Source organism: Suricata suricatta, chromosome X (assembly GCF_006229205.1).
Source record: "Suricata suricatta isolate VVHF042 chromosome X, meerkat_22Aug2017_6uvM2_HiC, whole genome shotgun sequence".
Lineage (NCBI taxonomy): Eukaryota > Metazoa > Chordata > Mammalia > Carnivora > Herpestidae > Suricata > Suricata suricatta.
The window spans coordinates 83409097-83435539 of NC_043717.1; the positions used below are offsets into that span (position 1 = coordinate 83409097).

At 46.1% G+C, this 26443-nt stretch overlaps 1 protein-coding gene across 2 annotated transcripts in view; it reads left to right on the top strand.

The window, feature by feature from the left end:
- The first annotated feature begins 24310 nt into the window (after positions 1–24310).
- The window catches only part of ATP1B4 (ATPase Na+/K+ transporting family member beta 4), a 16930-nt gene continuing 14797 nt past the window's right edge, over positions 24311–26443 (top strand). For both annotated transcript variants that reach the window (XM_029930841.1, XM_029930842.1), the window contains exon 1: positions 24311–24373. In XM_029930841.1, coding sequence (XP_029786701.1) covers positions 24311–24373 — 63 coding nt within the window. The remainder of the gene's footprint in view (positions 24374–26443) is intronic.

A 26443-nucleotide genomic window follows, 5' to 3' on the forward strand; every position in this document is an offset into this window, starting at 1 on the left:
CCTGACTCTTCCCACTCCACAGGGTCTGCTGGTTCATAAGAGTTAAGCATCTGGGCTGCTTTTACTGCCCTGTGACTTACTGCAAAGTGGTAGATGTCCATGTCCATGACTACGTGGAGTGAGCGGATCAGTATTTCCAGGTATCAAGTGGTTTGCTCTAAAATCCAAATGGTCCTTCCCAGTGCTACGCTTTTTCTCTTTGTGGTAAGGATTACAAGACACCACAATTTGTCTTCTACTTTGGCAGGGATTTCCCTGTGCGCTCCTGACCACTGGATTCTTTAAAACTTCATTAAAACTTTATAGGCTTTATCTCCTACAATCTGGAGCACACGTGTCTTACCAAGGCCTCCAGAGTGCTAGGCATCTCTTGTTCATCCCGCTTAATCAGCACAATGACGTCACCAATGCAATGGATCAATGCGATGTTCTGCGGTTGTCCAGCGAGGCCAAATATCTTTGAACTATGTTATGACAGAAGGCAGGAGATATAACATGTTCCAGAGCAAAACTGTAAATGAATATTGTTATGCATTCTGCATGAATGTGAGCATTTTCTGATTCCTTCTCTTGATTGATATAGTAAAGAATACATTTGCCAAATCAATGGCCATCTATCATGTACCTGAAGCCAAATTCATTTGCTCTAGTAAAGGTACCGTGACTGTCATAGAAGCTGTGATCCGCTTCTACTTGCTTAAACTTGTAGTTATCTCCAGTTATCTTTAGAGTCCTAGTCAGTTTCTTCAGGGTCTATACTGGTGTCTCAAATGGGGAACACCATAGCTTCATCATTGAGATCCTTAAGGGCGGCGCCAATCTATGCCATACCCCATTCCACGGCAGGGGATGGAGTGCTCATTTTGATTTACTATCTCAGCTCTGGGCTGCAGCTTCAGAGCCTTCGATTTGGCCTTTCTACTATTGTAGCTCTTATGCCACAGGACAAGACCTCTGCGGAGGTTACTCCAGCTGCTAAGTACGTCAATCCTAATGAAGACTCAGTGACCAGGGAAATGACCACCTGGTAGGTCTACAGGTCTAGTGGAACCAGACACTATTGTCCAGTAGTCCTCTAAATGGGTTCCCTTTCCCCAGTGTACAGTCACCCACATAAATGGTCATAGATCCCTTTGGAGAAGAACTGAGGCTAGTATTATGGTGCATAATTGCCACGGTGATTTAGGGCCTTCCTTCTGGAGACCTTCCTACCTCTGCAGTCAAAGGGTTCTAGGTCTGAAAACTGACTCAGGTCCAGGGACTCAGCAAGGAATCATACTTTGCTCAGACTCCTGTGTATATATAAATATATAATATTTATATCTCTTTGCTGGCTGTCCATCTGTTTCGCCCTAGGGACCATACTGCATTTCTTTTAATTTTTTTATTTTTGAGAGAGAGAGAGCATGTGCACAGGGGAAGGGCAGAAGGAGAGAGAGAATCTTAAGCAGCCTCCCTACCCAGCGTGAAGCCCAACACAGGGCTCAATCTCACCACTGTGAGATCATGACCTGAGCAGAAATTAAGAGGCAGATGCTTAACCGACCGAGCCACCCAGGTGACCTAGGGACCATACTGTATTAATCTTCTTGACTCCCCAAGTCAAGGAAGGGGTAGGGCATTTGTGCAGGTTCTAAGGGTGCAAAGAGGTCTGGGGTTGGGGTATAGATAATTAGTGGGATGCCCAGTTAAATTAGAATTTCAGATTCTAATTTAGTGTAAGTATATCCCGTGAAACTTTTTTTCATTTTTATTTTAGAGAGAGAGAGCATGAGTGGAGGGGAGAGGCAGAGGGAGTTACATGCACATGTGCGCGCACACACACATACACACACAAAGAATCTTAAGCAGGCTCCACGCTCAGCTCGGAGTCCAACCCGGGGCTCGATCCCATGACCTTGGGATCATGACCTGAGCCGAAATCAAGAGTCAGATGCTCAATTGAGTGAGCCACCCAGGTGCCCCGCCCTAAAACATTTTTTTACTTGTCATCTTTATTTGTTAAACCTGGCAATGCTTGTCTGGGGAGCTGCTGTGATCTGAATGTTAATATCCACACACACACCCCCCAAAATGCCCAAAGTGATAATATTAGAAGGTGGGGGCTTTGAGGTTATTAGGTCGTGACAGTGGAGCCGTCACGATGGAGTGGGTGCTCTTATAAAACATACCCCACAGAGCTCCCAAGCCCCATCTACCAGGTGAGGACACGGCTAGACGTCTGCAACCCGGAAGAGGTCCCTTACCCAGACCATGCTGGCACCCTGAGCTCAAAATTCTAGCCTCCAGGGACACCTGGGTGGCTCTGTTGATTAAGCATCCGATTTGGACTCAGGTCATGATCTCGTGGTTTGTGAGTTCAAGCCCCGCATCCAGCTCTGTGCTGACAACTCAAAGCTTGGAGCCTGCTTCATGTTCTGTGTCTCCCTCTCTCTCTGTCCTTCCCCTGCTTGTGCTCTTTATGTGTGTGTGCCTCTCTCTCAAAAATAAATAAACATTAAAAAATTTTTTTAAATTCTGGCCTCCAGAACTGTGAGCAATAAATTTCTATTTTTTTAGAGGTCACCCTAATTTGTGCTATTTTGTTATAGTAACACGAACAGGCTAAGACAGGAACCAGAATGTTCAGGGTCATTCACCCACATGTCCCCAGTTGTCCCAACCAAGGTTCTGATTTTAGCATAAAAGACCTACCTCTAGTGAGCATTCAATCATCTGTGAAGCTCCTCGATTCTTACTTTTTTCTGCTCTTTTACCGCTCAAGGTAAGAACTTTGGTGTAAGCTACCCAAAAGGCACTCCGGATTTCACAGTTAGTTTTCCATTGTTCATTAACAGCCCTCACCTTTTCATTATCCTTCTATTGGGTATCAGTGAGACTAAATAACAGTGGGCAAATTTCATTATTTTTGCAGGGATTCCCTCTCCCCACCCCCCAACACATTTTCCAAAAACTTGAATCACTGCACTGACCACGGTGTTCCCCTCCATGGAACATTTCCTGAAGACATTAACTGTGAAGAGTGTTAGCAAGCATGCCACCATCTATCTTGTGCCTGGGGCAAGGCATACCCCCAAGTGCCCCTGGCAATGGGGTCTACACTGACAGCCTGGTGGTGAGCTGTGCCATCTTCCAAACTCCATGTTACTGCCTGAGTTCTTGGATCACAGGCTACGTCTCCTTGTGTGTTAGTTCAGGTCCTCTTGTGAGGAGACCCTGAGATGGACTTGGAAGTACAAGAGGCTCATTAGAGGGTAACATCTGTGAAAGAAAAAAGAAAGGAAGGGGCGCCTGGGTGGCTCACTTGGTTAAGTGCCCGACTTCGGCTCATGTCATGATCTCATAGTTCATGGGTTTGAGCCCTGCGTCCGGCTCTGTGCTGACAGGTTGGACCCTGGAACTTGCCGCAGCTTCTGTGTCTCCCCCGCCCCCACTCTCTCTCTGCCCCTCCCTGCTCATGCTCTTTCTCTCTCTCTCTTTCTCAAAAATAAACAAAAAAAATTTTTTTAAATTTCAAAAATAAAGAGAAGGGAGGATGGGGCACGGGGAACCTTGGCTTGTGAACCTGTTGGCATCCGGAAGAACCCATCAGAGAAATCGCTCACTGGGTGAAAAGGATCAGGCCTTTGTACACCCCCTGTACTCGGTCACTGGCCAGGGGCTGCCTGGCGGGAGTGTGGCTTCTGCTTTAATGCTCTAGCAGATCTCCAAGGGGCTGCAGCTCGAGGCTGACGGCTAACTGCTCTCTTGGCAGCTGGATGGCAAGTTCTTCTTCAAAGAATAGCCAAGAGGCACACATGGTTCTTTTCAAAAATGGTGGGAGGATGGCTGGGTACCCACATGGAAACACTGAAAGAAATCAGGCCCTTACTTCAATTAATACACCCAAATTAGTTACAAGTAGATAATACACCTAAATTTCAAGGGCATAATTATGCTTTTAAAATGTACATGATGGGGTGTTTGGGCAGCTCAGTCACTAAGCATCTGACTTCAGCCCAGGTCACTATCTCACAGTTCGTGAGTTCAAGTCCCAAATCAGGTGAGCTCAAGCCGCGTTTCAGATGAGCACTGATTCTCTCTCTCTCTCTCTCTCTCTCTCTCTCTCTCTCTCTCTCTCTCTCTCTCTCTCTCTCTCTCTCTCCTTTCTCTCTCTCTCTTTCCCCTTCCCTGTGCCCCTCCTAGGATTCTCTGTCCCCCGCTCACTTGCGCCCTCTCTCTCTCTCAAAAAAAAATAAATAAATAAAATGTATGTGATTATATTGACAACTTTGGGATAGTAAAGAACCTCTTACACAGTACAAAAACTGCTAACCATGGAGAGAAAAGATTGATCTTTTATTGTAACCTTGATCACAATAAAATGGAGCAATTCATCAAAAGACACCATTAAGAGAATTAAAAACTGAGCCACAGGGTAGCAGAAGGTATTTGCAATATATATATAGCAAAATAAAGTTTGAGGACCTAGAACGTACACAGAATTGCTGGAAAGTGATAAGAAAATGAGAAAAATGGGCCAAAAGTCACAGCTATTCCACAGAAGTGGAGATCCAAATGACCAATAAACATACAAAAATATCCTCAACTTCATCAGGGAAATGCAAATTAAAACCATAGGTGATATTACCACACACTCACTAGAATGGATACATTTTAAATATGTTTTTAAGTTAACTAATTTTAATATTTTTTAAATGTTTTATTTATTTTTGAGAGAGAGAGAGAGAGAGAGAGAGAGACAGTGTGAGCAGCGGAGGGTCAGAGACAGAGGGAGACACAGAATCTGAAGCAGGCTCCAGGCTCTGAACTAGCTGTCAGCACAGAGCCTGATGCGGGGCTCAAACCCACAAACCACGGGATCATGACCTGAGCCGAAGCTGAATGCTCAACCGACTGAGCCATTCAGGGGCCTCATATTTATTTATTTTTTGAGGAACACAGAGAGAGCATATAAGCAGGGGAGGTCAAGAGAGAAAGAGGGAGAGAGAGAATCCCAAGCAGGCTCTGCACGGTCAGTGCAGAGGCTGACACAGGGCTCAAACCCACGAACCGTGAGTTCATGACCTGAGCCAAAACCAAGATTCGGCCGCTTAACCAACGGAGCCGTATCATTTGATTGAATCACTTTGTTTTTATTTTATTTATTATTATTATTTTTAATGTTTTTATTTTTGAGAGAGAGAGACACTGTGAGCAGGGGAGGGTCAGACAGAGAGGGAGACACAGAATCTGAAGACAGGCTCCAGGCTCTGAGCTGTCAGCACAATCTGACATGGGGCTCGAACCCACAAACCATGAGATCATGACCTGAGCCAAAGTCAGACGCTTAACCGACTGAGCCACCCAGGCATCCCTGATTGAATCGCTTTGAAGAAGTTTGCCATTATCTTGGAGATTTGAAGCTAATACATTTTATGACTCATCGATTTCACTTCTAGGTATACACCCAACAGAAATGTGAATGTGTGTGCATCAAAAGTCATGCACGAGTTTTTTGACAGCATTGTTTTAATATCCCTTGCACTTGAGTCACCCAAAATGTTGGTCAGCAGACAGTAGAAGATAAAAAATTGTAATCTATCCATACAATGGAATACTATTCAGCAATGAAAACTAACGAACTACAGTTCCATTCAACAACATGAATGAACCTTACAAACCTAAGAGTGATACAAACAAGACAAGAACAAATACAGCTGCCCCTGAACATGAGTTTCGACTGCACGGGTCCACTTTTATGCAGATTTTTTCAATAAATACAGTTCAGGACTGTGAGTGTATTTTATCTTCCTTATGACTTTCTTTTTTTAAAAATAGTTCATTTTCAAATTGGTTTTCATATAACACCCAGTGCTTCTCCCCACAGGTGCCCCCCACCATGACCATCACCCCTTCCCTCCCTCCCCCTCCCCCTTCAGTCCATGGTTCGTTTTCAGTATTCAGTAGTCTCCCTTGATCTGTGTCCCTCACTCTCCCCAGCTCCTTATGACTTTCTTAGTAACATTTTCTTCTATCTTACTTGATTATGAGAAGATAGTATATCACTCACATGACATACAAAATACGTGTTGATTGACTGTTCTGGTTATAGATAAGGCTTCCAGCCAACATCAGGCTATGATTAGTAGTGAAGTTTTGGAGGAGTCAGAGTTACACGTGGATTTTTGACTGCACGGGGAGTTGGCATCTCAACTCCTGTGTTGTTGAAGGGTCAATTATATTACATACCATATGACCCCATGTATATATAGTTTAAAAACAAATAAAGTTGAAAAACATTGTTTAAGAAATCATATATAGGTGGTAGAACTCTAAAGAAAACTAAGGGCATGATTAACCCACAAGATCGGATGTTGGTTATTTCTTGCAACAGGAAAGCTGGGAGCGATCAGGAAGGCACACAAGGGAGGGCTTTTTTCTCCTTTTTTCCAATTTTTTATTATGGATATTTTCACAGATATATAGAAAATATAAAACTAAAAAAATAATACAATTAATACCCATGTACCCTCCAGTTAGAGGTAACAATTGGTAATATTTTGGTATTTTGTTTTATAACCTTCCATGTATATATACATATATTTTTTTTTAATTTTTAAAGAGAAAGAGAGAGAATACAAGTGGGTAAAGGGATAGAGGGCAAGAGAGAAAGAAAGAGAGAGAGAGAGAGAGAGAGAGAGAGAGAGAGAGAGAGAGAGAGAGAGAGAGAATCCCAAGCAGGCTCCACGCTCACTGCAGAGCCCAACGCGGGGCTCGATCCCACAACCCTGGAATCATGACCCAAGACGAAATCAGGAGTCAGACATTCAACTGACTGAGCCACCCAGGCGCCCCTACATACATCTATCTTAACAGCTTTATTGAGATATAATTAACAGTCCATACAGATTACCCATTTTTAGTGTACAACCGATGGTTTTAATATCATCACAGATATATGCAGCCTTCACCATATTCAATTTTAGAACATTTTCGTCACCTCAGAGATAAAGCCCATACTTTCAGCTCTTAACTCCCCATCCCTCTGTCTTCCCAGTCCTAAGCAAGCACAAATACGCTTTCTGTCTCTGTAGATGTGCCTTTTCTGGGCATTTAATATACATGGATACGTACATGTGGGTTTTTTTTTTTTTTTTGCAATTAGATTCTTTCACTTAGAATAATGTTTTCAAGTTTCATGTATGTTGTAGCACGTGTCGGCCCTTGCATTAGTCTGTTTGGGCTGCCGTAACTGGGTAGCTTAAGCAAACCATTCCGGGGACTGGAAGTCCAAGGTCAAAGTGCCAGCAGGTTTGGTTTCTGGTGAGGCCTCTCTCCTCAAGCTTGCAGATGGCTGCATTTTTGCTGGGTCCTCACATGACCTCTGCTCTGTACACCTGCAGAGATGGTGGGGGGCAGGGTTGTATCTCTTCCTCTTCTTATATGGTTGCCAGTCTGATCAGACTAAGGCACCACCATTCTGACCCCATTTAATCTTAACTATCTCCTTAAAGGTTCTGTGTCCAAATACAGTCACATTGGAGGCCAGGGTTTCAGCATACACATTTTTGGGGGGACACAGTTCAGTCTGTAACAGGACTGTATTCCTATTTATGACTGAATGATATTCCATTGCATAGATATATCACATTGTGTGTATCCATTCATCAGTTGATAGACATTTGGATTGTTTTCACCTGTTATCTGTTATGAATACTGCTGCTATATACAGTGGCTGGGTCATGTGGTAACTCTATGTTTAACCATTTGAGGAACTGAGAGGCTGATTTCTGAAGTGGCCGCCCCTCTTACATTCCCGCCAGTAATGTACGAGCGCTCCAGCTTTACCAACTCTTTGATAACAATTGTTATTATCTGACTTTTTAATTTTAATTTAAAAATTTTTTAGTGTTTATTTGTGAGAGAGAGTGTGTGAGCAGGGGAGGGGCAGAGAGAGAGAGAGAGACAGAGTATCTTAAGCAGGCTCCAGGTTCTGTGCTGTCAGTACAGAGCCCGACTGACGCACGGCTTGAACTCACGAGCCGTGAGATCATGACCTCACAGATGCTTAACTGACTGAACCACCCAGGCGCCCTTTACTAATCTTTTTTAATTTTTTAATGTTTTGTCTTATTTTATTTTTGAAAGAGAGTGCAAGCAGGGGAGGGGCAAAGAGAGAGGGGGACAGAGTATCCGAAGCCAGCTCTGTGCTGACAACAGCAAGCCCCATGTGGCTCTCAAACTCATAAACTGCGAGATCATGACCTGAGCTAAAGTTGGATGCTCAACTGACTGAACTACCCAGGCGCCTCTCTGACTTTTTAGTATAGTCATCTTCATGTTTATGAGTGACATCTCATTGTAGTTTTGATTTACATTGCTTTGATCACTCATGATGTCAAGCATCTTTTTTAATGTGCTTATTGGCTATTTGTAGTTCTTCTTTGGAGAAGTATTTATTCAAAGCCTTTGCCCAGTTTTTAATTGGGTTATTTGTCTTTGTATCATTGACTTGTAAGAGCTCTCTACATATGCCTTGGTTCGTATTTCTTTCATGTCCTGTTCTGGTCTCAACCTGAGCCACCCATGCGCCCCAACAACCTCCAGTATTTTTGAGAACTCCTTTAAACTGGAACTTCTCTACACTGCTGCAAATGAAGTCAGTTCCTTCGGGAAGACATTCAGGGCCCTCTGTTTCTGGCCTGTTTCTCTCCCCCAAGCAACATCTCTGATCCATGGCTCTGGAGCTGGGGGTGGAGATAATGGTGCACTTTTCTCTGAGTGGCATCTCCACTCTAGAAGCTTGGTGCTCAGTGGAATGGGGAGCAGTAGTCTCAGGTTGTCTAGGCTTGCTTTTCCCAGCACAGAACCACCACGCCACAAGCCAGGGCAAGGGTGATTGGGATCCCCATATTTCTCAGTGATACCCACGGTGGCGGGGGGTGTAGGTGGAAGAAGGAAGACTGTACCTTTCTACACTCACTGGATCGTAGCCTCAGCAACAGGTAACTAAAGGCCAGATGAGAAACACTCACCTCTTGCTCCTCCTAAGAAAATAGCCCTCCAGTGGGAAACTAGGAGAAGCTGGAGCCCTATCTCCTCAGCCACACCAATCTGCGGTGGAGCTCCGTCCGCATAGAGCTAAGAAAGGGAGCTGGAGGGGCACCTGGCTGGCTCAGTCAGTTAAGCTTCTGACTCTTGGTTTCGGCTTAGGTCATGATCTTACAGTTTCGTGAGTTCAAGCCCTACGTCGGGCTCTCCACTGGCAGCACTGAGCCTGCTTGGGATTTTCTCTCTCCCTCTCTCTCTGCCCCTCCCCCACTCGTGGGCTCAGTCTCTTTCAAAATAAATAATAAACTTCAAAAAAGTCTAAGGGTCTCTGAGTAGGGGGTTGGTGTTGGCGAAGTATCTACAAGAAGGAACACAGACAAAGTGAATGGTGGAAGGGACCACACTTTACTTGTGAAACTTAGTGTCTTATGTACCATAGGTGATTACATCATTCTTTTAATGATTACATTGTTTGCAACTTCTTAAGATTCGGGGTAAGAATCACATGTCTCAGAAAAGATTATTATTTCCATTGAAAAGAGAACAATAACATAATTTATTACAGAGTTTCAAAAACAGGAATGAAATATGTTAACGAGGGTCTTGTTCTACGCATATAGTATAATATTAACCAAAGCTTAAGAGAAGGCTATTTTTCTTTAAAGGTGAACATGATGATTTACGGGTAAAGTGCCCCTGACCAGGAAGGGAGTTTCAATCTGAAAATTTGCCCACTCACCAAAACTATAATTAAAGGTCATAGAAAAGTAACTCCAGTCTCTAATCCATCTTGATTAAGAGGTCATGTGCACATTCTCTAAAACAAAGGAAAGCAGGACCCAACAAGCCATATGACACTGTAGGCTCAGTCTCCCAGGCAACTTAATACCGATCCTCAACTGAAGGACCCTACTGCACCAGGGGCGCCCCCTCCAGCTACGCTAGGGATATGTGCATTCCTCCTGGTGGTTCACAGCAGGATCTCAACAGGCCTTCTGGCTGAATGGCTCCCTACATTGGTGATGGAGGGAATGGTTCAAATACCACAGACACTCCATGTTCTCACCAAATGTTAATAGACTTCCTTGAACAGTTGCTGCTTCATCTGTTGTATGTCCTTGGGATCATTTCTAGAGAGTTTTAATGATCGTACGTATATTTTCCATAATTTCCCCCAGTTTTATGAGAGAGCGGGTCCACAGAGCGCCTCACATTGTCGTGCTGGAAGTGTAAGTCATATATATATTTTTTGCCACGCCATCTCAAAATAAGTTACAGACCTCAGGAAATTTATCCTTAAATCCTTCAACATGCAGCTCCACAAATGAGGACATTCTCCTACATAATGACAATATTATTATCATTCTTGAATAAATTAACATAATTCTATAGTATCATCTAATAAACATGCTGTATTCAAATTTCTCTAAGAATATCTTTTATTAATCTTTTTGGGGGGTGGGTAGAGACAATAACAAAACAAGGTTCACATATTGCATTTTGTTGATTTGTCCCTTTAGATTTCTTTAATTTATTACTTTAAATTTTTTAATGTTTCTTTATTTTTGAGAGAGAGAGAGAGACCAAGTGGGAGCAGGGGAGGATCAGAGAGAGAGAGAGACAAAATCTGAAGCAGGTTCTAGGCTCCTAGCTGTCAGCACAGAGCCCAACAAGAGCTTTGAACCCACAGACCACAAGATCATGACCTGAGCTGACGTTGGACGCTTAACTGAGCCACCCAGGCGCCCCAGATTTCTTTAATTTAAAAGAAATCTTTCATGGCGCCTAGATCCAGTCCTGAGAAGTGAACAACCAGAGACAGTGCCTGGACTTGCTTTTACAGTCATCTTCCCTTCTTGCTCTTCCCTTCTTGTGACAATTGCCCTTCTGCCATGCCTGAAAGTTCCTTCCAAATCTCATTCTCTCCAGAGAGTTGTTCTGTTCCCTTGACCTCTGTGTTGCAATAGCTGAGAGGTAATGACCTCTTCTCTCATGCCCTTCCCTGAAGTTGATAACCATTTGCCCCATGCCCTGGGGAGGGACATTGACAGAGACTTGGCATACCACTTGGAAAGGTCTCTGACTCGTGATCAAAGGGATTAGACTAAGAAAGAGGCCGAGCTACTGATTAAAAGGAGAGTTAGGGAATATGTTCCCTCGCTTCTATTCCTAGCAGTACGGTACCGGCACGGGATTGGTTCAGATGAACACCTGACTTTCTGATCTGTGAAACCAGGGAGCCCGATCTGTTTGGGCTCACAAAATACTTGGGGGAAAATATTTTTGTTGATACCATAAGAGTGATGGGCCAGAGAAGTCTGAGAATTTTTATAAATAAAACAACCAGGAATCTGCTTGTAAACACCATGCCATTCCACAGTGCCGTTCCTTTTTTTTTTTTTTAAGCTGTGTTTATTTATGTATTTCTTTTTGAGAACAGACTGTTTGTGTCCCTGAGCAGGTGCAGGCTTTGCTGGGAAGGGAAGGCGTCGCAATGAGTTATAAGTGTAAGGCACAGGCTTCTGCCTTAAAAGTTCTTGCAATCCTTATTGGGGAGCGAAAACACTCAGCTAGGATGAGGAAGGGCGGTCGCAAACGTGTCAAATACCTCCCTGGTTTGGAGCCCGTGACCAATTGCTTTCCATGCCAGAGGTGAGGCTGACCTTTGAAGAAAGGGAGGAAGGTTTTGTAGCTAATTCATCATGAAAAATGAGGGCAGTCTATAGGTTCCTTACGAGTGAAGGCTCACGGACTAGCTTACAAACACTTCTTCGGCAGCTGTGTCTCGTTCAAAGAACGGCTCTTTCAGGTTCTCAGCAGATTCTAGAAATCTTATTTCTCTGACCCTCCTTTCTATCACCAGTGCCTGGGCCTGTCTTGGAAAGTAGTAGGACTCTACTCTTTGGATGGTGTTCTCCATCCTAGCTGGTTCACAAGTTTAGCTCGACCTTTCACCTAGTTAGGCCCAGGAGTAAAGTGTGACTCCGTCAAGGAAGAGTGGTAAGAGATATCCTGTGCGGACAGTGTCTCTCCGTGAGGCAGTACAGATCAAATAAGGGAAATGGGGAAAATCCTCTCCTCCATATATTACGTTCTCCTGCTGACCAAGAATTTTGTATTTGTTTGTTCACTGTCCATCTTCACAACTAAAGGGCAAGCTGTATGGCGGTGGTGGCCATGTCTTTTTCATTGTCTGCTGTATCCGTGGCTCCTAGCATGGTATCTGATACACAGTAAGTGTCCTATACATGTTTGTCAAATGAATGAAGAATTAATTAAATGAGACTTAAATCCTGAGACTAGCAAATGGGTGAGCAAAGGTGGTAAGCAAGAAACTGAGGTTTTCCCTGGCAGCCGTGGGATGACTGCAGGGACAGAAGTGACAGTGTGAAGCAGCGTGCGCCGGCTAGTGGTCGTGCTCAGAAAGTGAGGAGAAGGGCAATGAACTTGTTGAGCATCTTCTGAGCATCTGGTGATTTCACACGTCTGAACTCACCTACCCTTCACCACGCCAAGTCGTAGACACTATTACGATATACAGCAAAACCTTGGTTTGCGAGCATAATTTGTTCTGGAAACATGCCTGTCATCCAAAGCACTTGTATGTCAAAATGAATGTCCCCATAAGAAATAATGGAGACTCAGATGATTCATTGCACAACCCAAAAATATTCATATAAAAATGATTACAATACTGTAATGTAATACAGAATAAAAAGAAAAGATAAATAATAAAGAAAAATAAATAACCTGAACTTACCTTTGAAAACCTTCATGGCAGGGTGCCTGGGTGGCTCAGTCGGTTGAGCGTCTGGCTTCAGCTCAGGTCATGATCTCATGGTTCATGGGTTCAAGCCCTGCATCGGGCTCTGTGCTGACAACTAGCTCAGAGCCTGGAGCCTGTTTCAGATTCTGTGTCTTCCTCTCTCTCTGACCCTCCCCTGCTCGTGCTCTCTCTCTCTGTTTCTCAAAAATAAATTAAAAAATTAAAAAAAATTAAAAACAAAAGAAAAGAAAACCTTTGTGGCTGGTGTGAGGGAGACAAGAGTAGAGGGTTATTGTGTAGAACAACTTTCACTATCACTAATGGGATCATCACTATCTGTCGACTCAATGGAATCTTTTCCGCATGGGGGCCACTGTATACACTCACATGGATGTTGATGACAGCACAGTATGAATAAACTCTTGTCATCTACTGTATATAATGTAACTGGCAGTAAGGCAGCAGAGGACAGGGTCTAGATCTGCAGGCAGCCTGGCCTAGAATGAAGCAAAGCAGTCCTACGCCTCCTCTTGTATGCAGAAGCAAAGGACTGTCCATCGGGGCTGTGAAGGGACAAAATACACTAGCGCCTGCTGTGGGTGCCTTGCAGCGTTCTCAAAAATCACTGCTTTCTGCCAAACACCGCAGCCTGAGACCAAGCATCCAGCATGGGAGACGGTCACCCACAATCCCACACTGAGAGAGAGAGAGAGAGAGAAAAGAACCATTGGCTCAGTTGTGATCGTGTGAGGTTCGGCATCTTGTACTACTCATATTGCAAGACACGGCTCGTTTATCAAGTGAAAATTGATTAGAAATGTTTGCTCGTCTTGCAGAGCACTCACAGAGCAAGTTACTCCCGATCCAAGGCTTTACTGTACATTTTACGACTGAAAACGAGATGAGACTCAGAGAGGTTGGAGCTTGTTCATGACCACTAACTAGTGCGAGGCCATCAGCCCCCACAAATCTCTCAGGCTTCCCCGCAGCTTCTGAGCTGACTGATGCTGCTTCAGGGTATCTTTCCAAGGGTGTTTGTGGAGTGAATGGCTTTGGAAGACCCAGGGTCTCCCTCTGGAGCAAAGGAAAGGCACACTTACCACCCATCATGAAAGACTCGGGTTCAGGAGCACAAGTCACAGCACGTGTTGGGTGTCCCCTATCCCTTTCTGAGAAGCTCCTGTGAAATCTGGACACAAAGGAAACCGACCCAAGCACATCTTTATACTCTGGCTACTACTATTGCTGTGAGAAGTAAAGTCCCGATCTCCGACCCAGGGGTCAGGCTTTTGTCAGGCTGATTTGCATTGATGGACAGGAATTCTCAGAGCTGGAAGACCTTAGCTCCTTCATAAATAACCAGCTAGTTGTAGCTCTTTGGGGGATACTGTACAGTCGTGAGATCCCAATCTCACAGGCTCGTATATTTCTCTTTTTTTAATGTTTATTTTAAGGGGGAGACGGAGAGAGAGAGAGAGTGAGAATCCGAAGCAGGCTCTGTGCTGTCAGCACAGAGCCCAACACAGGACTGGATCCCACAAACCGGGAGCTCATGACCTGATCCGAAATCAAGAGTCAGACGCTCAACCGACTGAGCCACCCAGGCGCCCCTCATTCCCGTCTATTTCTAACCCCCAAATATATTGTATAAACTAGCATCAGTAGACACTTCTAATCTCAGGGATCTCAAGTGTCCCTTTTGTTTAATACAGGTCTTTTGCTGTCATTATTTATAATCTCTTTTTATCTTCAGCGATGTCTGGATGTCAGGCAATCATTTCCTCCGTTCACTGAAGCAGCAGCTGCCGGCACAGGGGGGCGAGGAGGAGAAACAGGAGGCTGTGGGGAGTGAGGCCGTTCCCACTCAGCACGGCCCCAGAGGACTGCTCGGTCAGAAGGCCTGATGGTTTGTCTAGCGCTTCCCCCACAGCGATTGCCTGCTATCCTCCTCACAGCCCTTGGAGAAAACCGGGGTCTTAAGTGTCTATTCCAACAGCATACTGTGTATTTGTAACAGGTCTGGGGCCAGAACCCCTTTCCTTGCCACAGACGCTTGGTGAGTTCAGAGGACAGTGCCTTGGTTTTGAGAGGAAGAGGAGCAGGAACATTAGGATGAATCCCTTTCTTTTGACAGCTTCCGGTCATCCTGCCGGGAAGACAGAGCCTATGGAGACAAAGGGCAGGGCCAAGTCCCCGCCAAGCCGTGTCGTGCTTCCTCCTGCAAAGGCAGGGTAGACCAGCATAAGGTGCTGGTGTACTGCAAAGAGCCAGGGACCGAGAATCCCTGAGTCTGACTGGACCATGACTTTTTCTTTGCCCCTGCATCCAAAATCTGCAATGTTTTCGTGTCTTTTGGCCTGAGATGCTTAGTCTTTCCCTCCTGGAGTCCAGCCAGAGGGTGGTCCCCCTGGCTGAGTGGCCCACTGGCAGGGTTGCTGGCAGTAGAAATGAGCTCCCCCCAGCCTTCAGCTAGCCTCCCCCAGCAGCTGTTACTCTTGTCTGAACAGAGGATGATTGTTTCACTTCTCGACTTCTGGGCATAGATTTACCAAGCTGAGCTCTGCTTGCATTGCAGTCAGAGGTGGTGGGAAGAAACCAGTTCATAAAAGGACTACACAAGTCGGGGGCCCCACCATCCTGAACCAAACAAGGAGGACCAGGGATTGGAAAAGGAGGCCTTTGAGACACAGGCATCTATAACATAGAGTCTCAAGAAAGTGGGCTCAGGGTGTCTTTTCTTGACTTGTGTGTTTTCTGGAGGAGACAGGTGACAAGAAACGAGGGAACGACCTCTTTCTGTCCTGCCCACGTCTCAGGTGAACAGCAACAAGCCCTAAAGACACTTTCTTTTCTTAGTGTGGGCATCAGGCATTCTCTAAAAACAGGAAACCTCACAGAAGGTGCATTAATTTAACCCCTTTATCATAGAGAGCACCAATCCACTTAGGATACCTCAAGAAAAGGATTATGGCAAGGCTACACAGAGCCCGGGAAACAACTAGATCCCAAAGCCACTCCAGTCATCAGCATCCTGTTCCCTCTCTCTTGTATAATGTCCCCGCTTAACACTGCTCTGTTCTCCTCCCAGCGCTCACTGGAAAATTCTCTCCATAGTCTGTAGGAACAGATCCGCAGGGTGCTGGTCTGATCACCTTAGCATATTACTATCAATCCTATTGGGCAGAGCCCTGTGTACCTGGCTACCTTATCTGTCACCAAATTGTGGGGCCCATTGTACAGTTATGTGCCACAACTAGCTAGCTCTGCCTTCCTGAGTAGGAGGCAGTGGGCAGAGTAGAGTGTTGGACATGGCAGGCGCCATGACTCACGGATCTGGTACAGAGGGCTTTCTTCTGAAGGCTTACGTCAGCCTTGGTGACAATTCACCTATGACAGATTCAGCTGACTGGGAGACAGACAGGGCAGTTCTCTATGTGAGTGAAATAGGCAACTGCTCACGTCAGCGTTTCCCAAGTCATGGTCCTCAGACCTCTGCATCAGATTTACCTTAATGCATAAAAATATATTTAAAAAATAATCATGGGGGCGCCTGGGTGGCTCAGTCAGTTGAGCGTCTGACTTTGGCTCAGGTCATGATCTCACAGTTCATGGGTTCGAGCCTCATGTTGGGCTCTGTGCGGACAGCCCAGAGCCTGGAGCCTGCTTTGAACTCTGCATCTCCCTCTCTCCACCCTTCCCCTGCTCATGCTCTGTGTCTATCTCTCAAAAATAAATAAAAATTTAAAAAAGAATCATGGATTTTATTTCATTATCTTTTTTTAAGTCTTCTTTAATCTAGATCCTAGAACAGTACCTTTGGCTATTTTTCTTAAAGATACTGATATTTTTGAAGAGACCAGGTCAGTTGTTTTATTTGTAATCTGGATTTGTCTGATTGTTTCTTCATGATTAGATCCATATTCAACACCTTTTCTTTTTTTTTTAATTTTTTGATGTTCATTTATTTTTGAGAGAGACAGAGACATAGTATGAACAGGCAAGGGGCAGAGAGAGAGGGGGGAGACACAGAATTGGAAGCAGGCTCCAGGCTCTGAGCTGTTAGCACAGAGCCCAATATGGGGCTCGAATTCAAGAACTGCAAGATCATGACCTGAGCTGAAGTTGAACACTTAACAGACCGAGCCACCCAGGCGCCCCTCTTTAAAAAAAAAAAAAAGTTTATTTATTTATTTTGATAGAGAGAGTGTGTGCGAGGAAGAGAGGGACAGAGAGAGAGAGGGAAAGAGAGAATCCCAGGCAGGCCCTGCGCTGTCATCTTGGAGCCTGACATAGGGCTTGATCCCACGAACTGTGAGATCATGACCTGAGTCAAAATCAAGAGTCAGACGCTCAACCGACTGAGCCCTCCTGTTGCCCCCATATTCAACACCTTTGGCAAGACTACTACAGAAGGAATATTACTTACTTCCCATTGCACCACATCAGGAGGTCCACGTGCCATTGTGCTATTACTGGTGATGCTAAATTTGATCACTTATCTGTGTCTTCCAGAACTGCTCACTGTAAAGGTACACTTGTTTCTTAGAAATTAATAGATAATCCATGGAGTAATTAGAAATGTGCATATTGAACAAGCTCTTATGTTGATTCTCGAGTGCCCTAAAGTTTGAAGCACTATTTTACATGTCATGATGTGAAAGAAGGTCCTCAAAGGCCTTATCTGCTTCCCAAATCCAGACTCCCCCCAGGCTTAGCACGTCTGTCTTCACCATTTGCCTCTCACTCTACCTTCAAATGCCCCTTCTCCCTTGCCTGGCCCCAAGTCCCTAGAACAAGAGACATTAGTAGGCCAGACGGGGACATTGTCTCCAATATGAGGGGGTTTGCTCCCTCTACCAGTAAGGCCTTCTTTGCCTTGTGAAGAAGAGCCCTTAAAAAGGACAAGGTGTGGGATGCCTGGGTGGCTCAGTTGGTTAAATGTCTGAGTCTTGATTTTGCTCAGGTTATGATCTCATGGTTCATGGGTTCGAGCCCCGCTTTGGGCTGCACGCTGATAGCACAAAGCCTACTTGGGCTTCTCTCTCCCTCTCTCTCTGCCCCTCTCCCATCCTCTGTCCATCCGTCTGTCTGTCTCTCTCTCACTCTCAAAATAAATAAACCTTAAAAAAAAAGACCAAGATATTTTTGTTTGGTTGGCTGGTTTGTATTATTATCAATAATAACAATCCCTTTTCAGTGAAATAAGCAAAGCACTTATTTAAATGATATCGTTTGATCCTTATACTGATCTACTGATTTGTACAGATGGGAAAACTGAGGTTCAGAGAGGCGAGGTAACCTCCCCAAGTTTCCAAAGCTATTAAATAGAGCGGTACTGGATTCAAATTCGGTTTCACTTGTAGAGCCCATGCTTTTAGGCACTATGCTGTCCTCCCTAAAGAGCATTCAACCACCTGACTTCAGAAATCCCTCACCTTTGTCTTCTGAAGCCCTCCAGGCCCTCAGCATTCCTGAGAGTAAGGACTCAGGGGCGCTGGGCTTATTCTCTTTCAAGGCGGAGAGACGGTGCAACACAGAAATCAATTGGCACTCCTGTGGTCTTACAGCCGGTGAGTAACTGAGCAGGGCTGTTGATGGAGAGACCTTAAGCTCTTGCTTATGAATTTGATTTTGATTTAAGAGGCAGCTGAGAGCCACTGTGCTTTCTGCCTGGTGCTTGCTGAATCCAGAGTGGGTTCAGGTTGGATTAATCTCACCATCCTTTGTGTGGGGGGGAAATGCTGCTGCTCGATAATAAACAGGCTTGCAGGGTTTGGTGGAAAAGACCAATGTTGCCTCATAGCCCCTTCCGTGCTTGGCGCACTTGATGGACTGTCTTTAGGTTTACAGCTCTCTGTCTAGCCTGTCTTGGGGAAAAATGCTACCTCTCAGATTCTAGTTAGCTCCAGAAAACCTCTCACCACCACTACCACCCCCCACAACTCCATCCCCAATAAACCGAAAACAAGCCTTGTAAAGGCGCTCCGCATTTGTGTGGCCCACAGTTTACCCTAGTCTGTCAATTCTCCGGGGAAAACACGCTCCCCCACAAACCGACCTGCAGAAGGCAAGACTTTCTCCTACTTGCAGCCGCCTGTAATTTGAGGGTTTATTGCCCAATTTGTCTTTAGTTTCATGTTGCCCATTTCCTAGCGACAGAGGTGTCAGACAAATATCTCTGCACCTGTTGCAAAGTTTCAGCCACGGCTGGAGATAGGCACAGACAAACACATGTAGAGTATCATCCCAATTTTAGCTTCTGCGCTGTTGAAGCAAAAGCCCATGTACATATAAAGTATCATCCAAGTTCAGCGTATGTCCTGATAGATTAAGCGGCGTCATATATAGACCCAGAGGATTTCAAAGTCGGAAGAATCCTAAGAGGCCATCCAGCACACCTCCCCCATCCTACTCATCACCCCCTGGCTGGGACAGCCAAGTTTGGGCCATTCCAGGGACAGGGTGCTCACTACCTTTCAGAGGCACCTGGCCTCTGTGACCAGCTTTTCAACAGAGGTCTTTTAGAAAATAAGGTGGAATCCATCCTCCTGTCACCTGCTAGCCATTAGGGGCGACCTCCTTCCTCTGGGGCCCCTCAGAACAAGGAACCTCCTTTTGCACCCAAGCCCTGCCCCCTAGCCAGAACCCGGCCACAATGACTTTTCTCCTCCGATGGCTCCCTTTGGTGGCATGTGTCTCTGAGGTCCGTTTCCTGGCCGGTGCTGCCCGACCTACATTGCTCTACTCCTCCCAGCCCACCCAGCATGCACAAGGCTCCTGGGAAGCCGGGCCTCTGCGGGCCCACTGCAATGCCATCACTCTGCTTGCCAAACGCCGTTTGATGGAGCAGATATGCATGCAGTTAGAGAGGTGCACTGGGTAGTGGAGAGGCACCAGTCTAGCTAAGGCAGAAATAGGCTCTAACTTAATAATCTGCTCATCACACACAGTAAGAGACACCCTGACTTATTCAAAGACACCGTGGGCGGTGCAGAGGATGAATAAGCATGATTCACTGCCACTCTGGCACCCGGGGCACGAAGAATAATAAAACCCAAAGAATTGTAGCCGCCTGAGTAGTAAATTAAGAGATCCGGGGCTGCTAGACTCTAGACATCAATGTTACCATGGCAATAAAGGGCCCCAGCGTTCAGCAGCTATTACAGAGCAGGCATCTAATAGGCTAGTCTGTGTCACAGCCAAAGCCCAAGGGGCTAGCAAAGAAGACCAATTAGCATATCCATTCATTAGGGACCTCTGCACACTTCTTCTCTTAATTCCAATTAGTTGTTTGTTTGAACCAGCGTCTCTTGCCTGCGTTATACTCATTAGTGCCTTTTAGCCACTGGAAATAGCCTTGCATCCCCACTAGGACCTCACAATTTCCCAACCCTTCATTTCTCCCCCCCTAGGGGCCTAGGCTTATCCCAGTCACAAACCCACGGCCCTCAGTCCCTAGAAATGAAAGCATCTCTCACTGTACAACTGTACTCGACAGACAGAAGCTGCTCAGGAATGTGATGTGCTAAGGGTTCTTCCTGGAACCCAGCAAAGTAGGGATCTCGGGCCATTATCTGGACCATTCAGGTCAAGGAAACCCTCTGGCCTTAGCCAGTGAGCCTGCTGGCTGCGCCTGCTGGCCACTACTCAGAGGCTAGCTGTTCGGGAGGGGGAACTTCGGGCACCAGGGACCATCCTGGCGACATCCGAGCAGGGCAATAGCTGTCCCAGCTTGAAGGACTGCCCTTCAAGGTCCAACTCAAGCCACGCCCACTCCGGGAAGCCTTCCCTGATCTCTGCAGCCCCAAATAAGTTCCCTCTCCTTCACGCACTTTGAAGACGACATCCTGTGCTGGGCTGTAGTCACAGGCAGCTTCGCGCCCTGCGCTGGCCTGGAGCTCTCTCACCCCTGGCCTCAGAGTCCACAGGTCACTACTGCTGGAAGGGTCTGGGCTTCCGGAGCGCGCCCAGCACTGCCCGGGTGACTCCGATAGCAAACAACGCTTAAGTCCCACTGTACATGATCTCCCAGAGGATCCTTGAAGATTCAGCCAGTCCATAGGTAAGGAAAGGTAAGGTATGGCTCTGGGACACACGCCACTCCCCCCCCAATTGTGGAAGTGACCCACAGATGTCATAAACTAGGTCATCTCATGGTAAAGGCAAAGAGTCTTTGAAGAATGCCACCATCTCCTCCTTCCTTTGGGGACACGAGGACCCAGTCTATGGGCTTCTGTTCCCCATCGACAACCCAGCAACCACGTGGTTTCACCTGAGCAGGCAAGCGGGAAAGGACGCTTCTAGAAGCAGGTGCCAACACCTGCACCCAAGGACTGGGCATACAGTCTGAGAAACTCGGGTCATTTGCAGTTGAATCTGCTGTTAAAGCCTCTCCTTTCTCCTTCCTCTTTGGCATCTGCAGCCACCGTTCTTGTTTTGTGGCCCATTGGCCACTTCTGGCCCCAGCCTGCTGCACTGTTGACCAGACTGCTTTTTGCCTCCCCCAAACCAGCAGGAATGGTTTCTCCTGTAGCTGGAGGCTGCCGAGCGTGAACGCACACAGATTACTGTCTTCGAGACCCTATGGGATTTTGTTACTTTACCCTACCCAACAGCTGGCATTCCAGAAGGCAGCCTGAGCTATAATCAAAATATGTCGCAAATATATAAAATATATAGCAAACCCCAAGCTACCCAGAATGCCAGGGCGTGAGAGATTCTGAAGAATGGAATATTTTGTTACCTGAGGTCACGTTACTCCAAATCTCCTTTTGTCTTCCCACTCTTGGGGTTTCCCCCCACCTTTATTGAGATATACTGACATATAACATTGTATAAGTTTAAGGTATACAAGGTGATTTGATCCACTTCTATATTGAAAAATGATTATCACTATAGTGTTAGCCAACAAACCCTTCATCATATCACATGATTGCCATTTCGTTTTTATGATGAGAACACTTAAAATCGGCTCTCTTAACTTTCAAGTTTATAATACAGTATTATTAACTATAATCACCATGTTGTACACTGGATCCCCCGAACATATTCACCTTATAACTGCCTGTTTGTCCCCTTTGACCAACATCTCCCCAATGCCCCCACCCCAGCCCCTGGCCACCTCCTCTCCACTCTCTGTTTCTATGAGTTTGGCTCTTTTATTTTACTTTATTTATTTTTTTTTAATGTTTATTTATTTTTGAGAGACAGAGAGAGAGAGCACGGGTGGGGCAGGGGCAGAGATAGAGGGAGACACAGAATCCGAAGCAGGCTCCAGGCTCCGAGCTGACAACACAGAGCCTGATTCGGGGCTTGAACCCACAAACCATGAGATCACGACCTGAGCCGAAGTTGGACGCTTAACCGACTAAGCTACCCAGGTGTCTCAAGTTCGGCTTTTTTAGATTCCACTTAAATGAGAGCACACAGTATTTGTCTTTCATTCTCTGACTTATGTCACTTGGCATAATGCCCTCAAGGTCCATCCATGTTGTCGCTGATGGCAGGATTTTCTTCTTTCTCATGGCTAAATAATATTCCTCTGTGTGTGTGTGTGTCTGTGTGTGTATCACAATTTCCTTATTCATTCATCCACTGACACACACTTAGATTGCTTCCATATCTTGCCTATTGTGTATAATGCTGCCTCCCTCTCTTGTTTTTTGAAATTTTACTCAGTTAACTCATCTGCTGGTTTTTGAGGCTTGCAAAGGATTTCGGGATTCTCATATTTAACAGTAGGAATCAGGGACGCTTGGATGGCTCAGTTGGTTAAGCAACCAACTTTGGCTCAGGTCATAATCTCACGGTTCGTGAGTTCGAGCCTTGAGTCAGGCTCTGTGCTGACAGCTCAGAACCTGGAGCCTGCTCCAGATTCTCTCTCTCTCTCTCTCTCTCTCCCCCCACCCCTCTCTCTCAAATAAATAAACATTTAAAAAAATTTTTTTAAAGGAATCACACAAAAGACTCAATTGGAGAACATGTAAGAGACCAGATTATCCCTTGGAATATATTTCGCTTTTATTAAAATCCAAGAGGCATGAGTTTCTCTTTTTTTTGTCAGTGGCTTCTTTCTCTTCTAATGAGTGTACGGTCGGGGGGCAAGGACTCTCTTAAGGAAGGGTCCTAATTAGTAACATTCTGGTAAATGGAATCTTTATTTTAAATTAACCACTATTGGGGCACCTGTGTGGCTCGGTCAGTTAAGCATCCAGCTTCAGCTCAGGTCATGATCTCACAGTTTGTGAGTTTGAGCCCCATGTCAGGCTCTGGGCTGGAGCCTGCTTTGGATTCTGTCTCCCTCTCTCTCTGCCCCTTCCCCACTCATGCTCGCTCTCTCTCTCTCTCTCAAAAATAAATAAACATTAAAAAATTTAAATTAACTACTATTGACTCTGTCCTCATTAGAATATCCTGGGCTTGGAATTATGAATAAGTCAATCTCTCTAAGCTATTGTGCTGGTTTTCTTGTTTATGCATATGCCCAGAATCTCATTTTCTCCAACATTCTCAGCCACCTGGGTGTAACGGGGTGTGATTTGTGAAGGATCACACACTCCATGCCGGCCTTTCAGCCACCCAGGCTCCAGTGCAGTGGCCAGAACAGACCCAAACTGCTATACGATGTTTTTGGCTCTTTCTACTCATTTTTCTTTTGTTGGATCCCACTTTGGCTTCAGGAGTTATATATGTCTGGGAAATTGACACTGCAAAGTTCTGGCCTGTTCTCTGCCCTGATGCTAAGGGATAAATATAGATCTCAACCACTACAGAAATGTGGCCAGGATTCCAAGGGGGGTGTGCGTGAGGGGCAGTGACTGTTTGGCCCATTCTGACATGTGGGCTAGAAAAAAGCTTCTTTCTGTCCAAGGCCCTCTTTGGGGAGGGAAAGGGTAAAGCAGGAGCCTGGCCTCTAAAATCAGAACGCATAATCCACATTTCGAGGGGCTCACGGGTTGACACAAATAAGCAATATAGTAGGTGGCTCGGTGTGTTGGGGGAGCAGGGAGAGCAAAGGGAATCTTTCCTGACACCCTAGATCCTTTTGCATGAGATCAGCCTTGTGAGAAAAGAAAGTTATTCTTGGCCATGTCCCCTCACCCCAACTCCCACCCAGGCCCCACCCCTGCACACTGATACTCAGCTCTCAATTGAGAAGAGCAAGACTTAAGCTTTCCATTGGGCCCGTAGTATCTCGGGCGCTAGAGGAGAGCAGAGGGCGGGTAGAGGCATGAGGTGAGGGGGATGGGGAGTCGCTCATCCTCGTGACCTAGAATATCCCCCACCCGCCTGATGATGAGCTTGCTTTTCCAGAAGGGCTTTCCTTTGATTCAGGGAATGGGCCAACCAATGGGAGAGGGCCATGTTAGATTATTTTGGGGAAGGGCTCATGCCAGGAGGGTTCAGTTTTACTAGGCGCCCAGTGTCCCCAGCAACCAGTGTCTCCAGTACCAGCAGAAGCTCCGGAACTGTCACCCCCTTGCCTGCCGCGTCTTTGCCCACTGACCAGCCATGAGAAGGCAGCTCCGGTCCAGAAGGGCTCCGGCCTCTCCTTACGGTTATCGCTACAGACTTGTGAGTCCCAGGGAGCAGAATATTTTTGTTGTCCCTTGTTAGTGGGGTTGTGGGGTGCAGAGATCTTGGCTTATGGCTGCTTCTCCTCGGCATGGGCAGGAATGGTGAGGTTTGTGGAAGCCTGGCACCCCACTGAACCCTATGTCGCTGCATTGAAGGAGGAAACCTGAGAGTACAGATTTCGTTCCCATCGCAGGAAATTCCACCAGGGGAGAGGGGAAAGGGAAGAGGAAACCACAGACTCTGCCTGCCCAGCTGTCTTGGTCCCTTTGGGTGGGAGCTTCTTAGGAACCCAGCTGCTCTTTCTCTAAAGCAGAAATTCCAAACTAATGCTAAAGTCACAGAATCATCGCTAGAGGCTGGGAGTAATCTTAGACCTTGTCTCTCCAGAAGCCCTCAGTATGGAAGGGAGGCTGCTGGGGCTCAGAGCTCACGAGCGACTTGCAAGTTAGCAGGAGAGCCACAGCGAGAATGCAAGTTTCCCCACTTCTGATCTTGTGCTCTCTCTATTATACATGCCGTGTACGACTCCCGAACCCCCTGATCCTCCACCACTCATTGCCACTCTGCCTGCCACCCCACCCTGCCCAACACACACACATACACACACACGTGCACATGCACAGACACACGTACACGTGTGCACACACGCCTGTCTCCAGTTGCCATTTATCCCCAGGGTGCATGACAGGTTTCTTTGAACCCAGAGTTTCTTTGCATTTACTTTGCTATAAATCATTAATATATGCCCCACGCAGTACTTTTTTGGAGGTGGGGGGAGTGTAGTCTGAAATCTCCCCTAGAGAGGGCTGTGATCTGAGCCCCAGGAGGAAACAAAGCTTAATCCATTTTTCTTTGGAAATGGCCGCTTAATATAACCAGGGATTTAAGTAAAGACTGTCAACAGCCAGCAGAGGAAAACAAGAATCCTTCTAACCCCCTATAAACCTACAAGAGGGCTTCCCTTAACTTTGCAGCCACACCATGTAGAAGCTTTCTTTTCACGTTTCCAAAGTCCCTCCCAACTTCCAGAGCAGTCGAACCTGCCAGGTGTATATAACTCTTTCTCCCCTGGCTTCTTTTCTGGGGAATGTTGCTAAAATGTTGCGGATAATTTCAGTTTTTGTCAAGTGCACCAGAGACATCCTTGATTTTAGATGCATCAGGGGATCTTTCTCTTTATAGGGAATACTTGATCAAATTTAAAAAGAAACTCTTTGACTCGGTGAATAACCATATGCTAATTTCTCTTTTAAAAGCAACCAACCATTCAAATGTTTACAGGGTGTTACTCGATGCAGGGCACAAATTTATCCTTTGGGTCATACTGTTTGTTTATATGTTTATATATTTAGAGTGCTCAAAATGGAGCCGCCCTCTGCCCTTCAGACTCTTCCCTTTTAGGGCAACAGGACGGCCCAGCACACACCCACTCCTATATTCCAGCACAGTCACACACCCCATCACACGAGGGCACCGCCACTTTAGGAAACTGACAAAAACCAACCCTCTCCTCACCAAAGGCGTCCCTACAGGATTCTGTTAAACAGTTAGTTGCACACAGGGGCCCCTCTTGCGCCATGTGAGGTTTCCTCCATCTGGAAGCAGAGGGGAGGAAAAAAAGATATTTGAGGTTCTTGAAGCTCAGGCAGTGTGAGAGCCGTGGGGGAAATTAGCTCTGAGAAGGTTAATTCTTCCCGGGAGGTTAAAGCTTTAATGACAAGCCATCTTTAATGGGATTATCATGAAAGCTCATATCTACAAATAAGATCAGGCTGAGGCCGAGGCCAGCTGCCTCCTCCGTGGAGTGGAGGTGGAGGGCGGGCACACAGGCGACATAGACAGAAAAAGGAAGCTGTTCAGAAAATATAAAGGCACTATAAATCCCTCCGCAATGAACTGTTACACCTCAAAATCTCTGAGGTTCCCAGGCGCAGGAGGCCCTGACGGCTACCCACCGCCGTGCCCGGTGCTGCTGCGGTTAGGGTAGCAGGCTCTGTGAGAGCAGTTCCCCCAGCGTCCAGCCTGGCATTTATTCAGTACCCACGGGTCACCCAGCTGTGGGCTCCG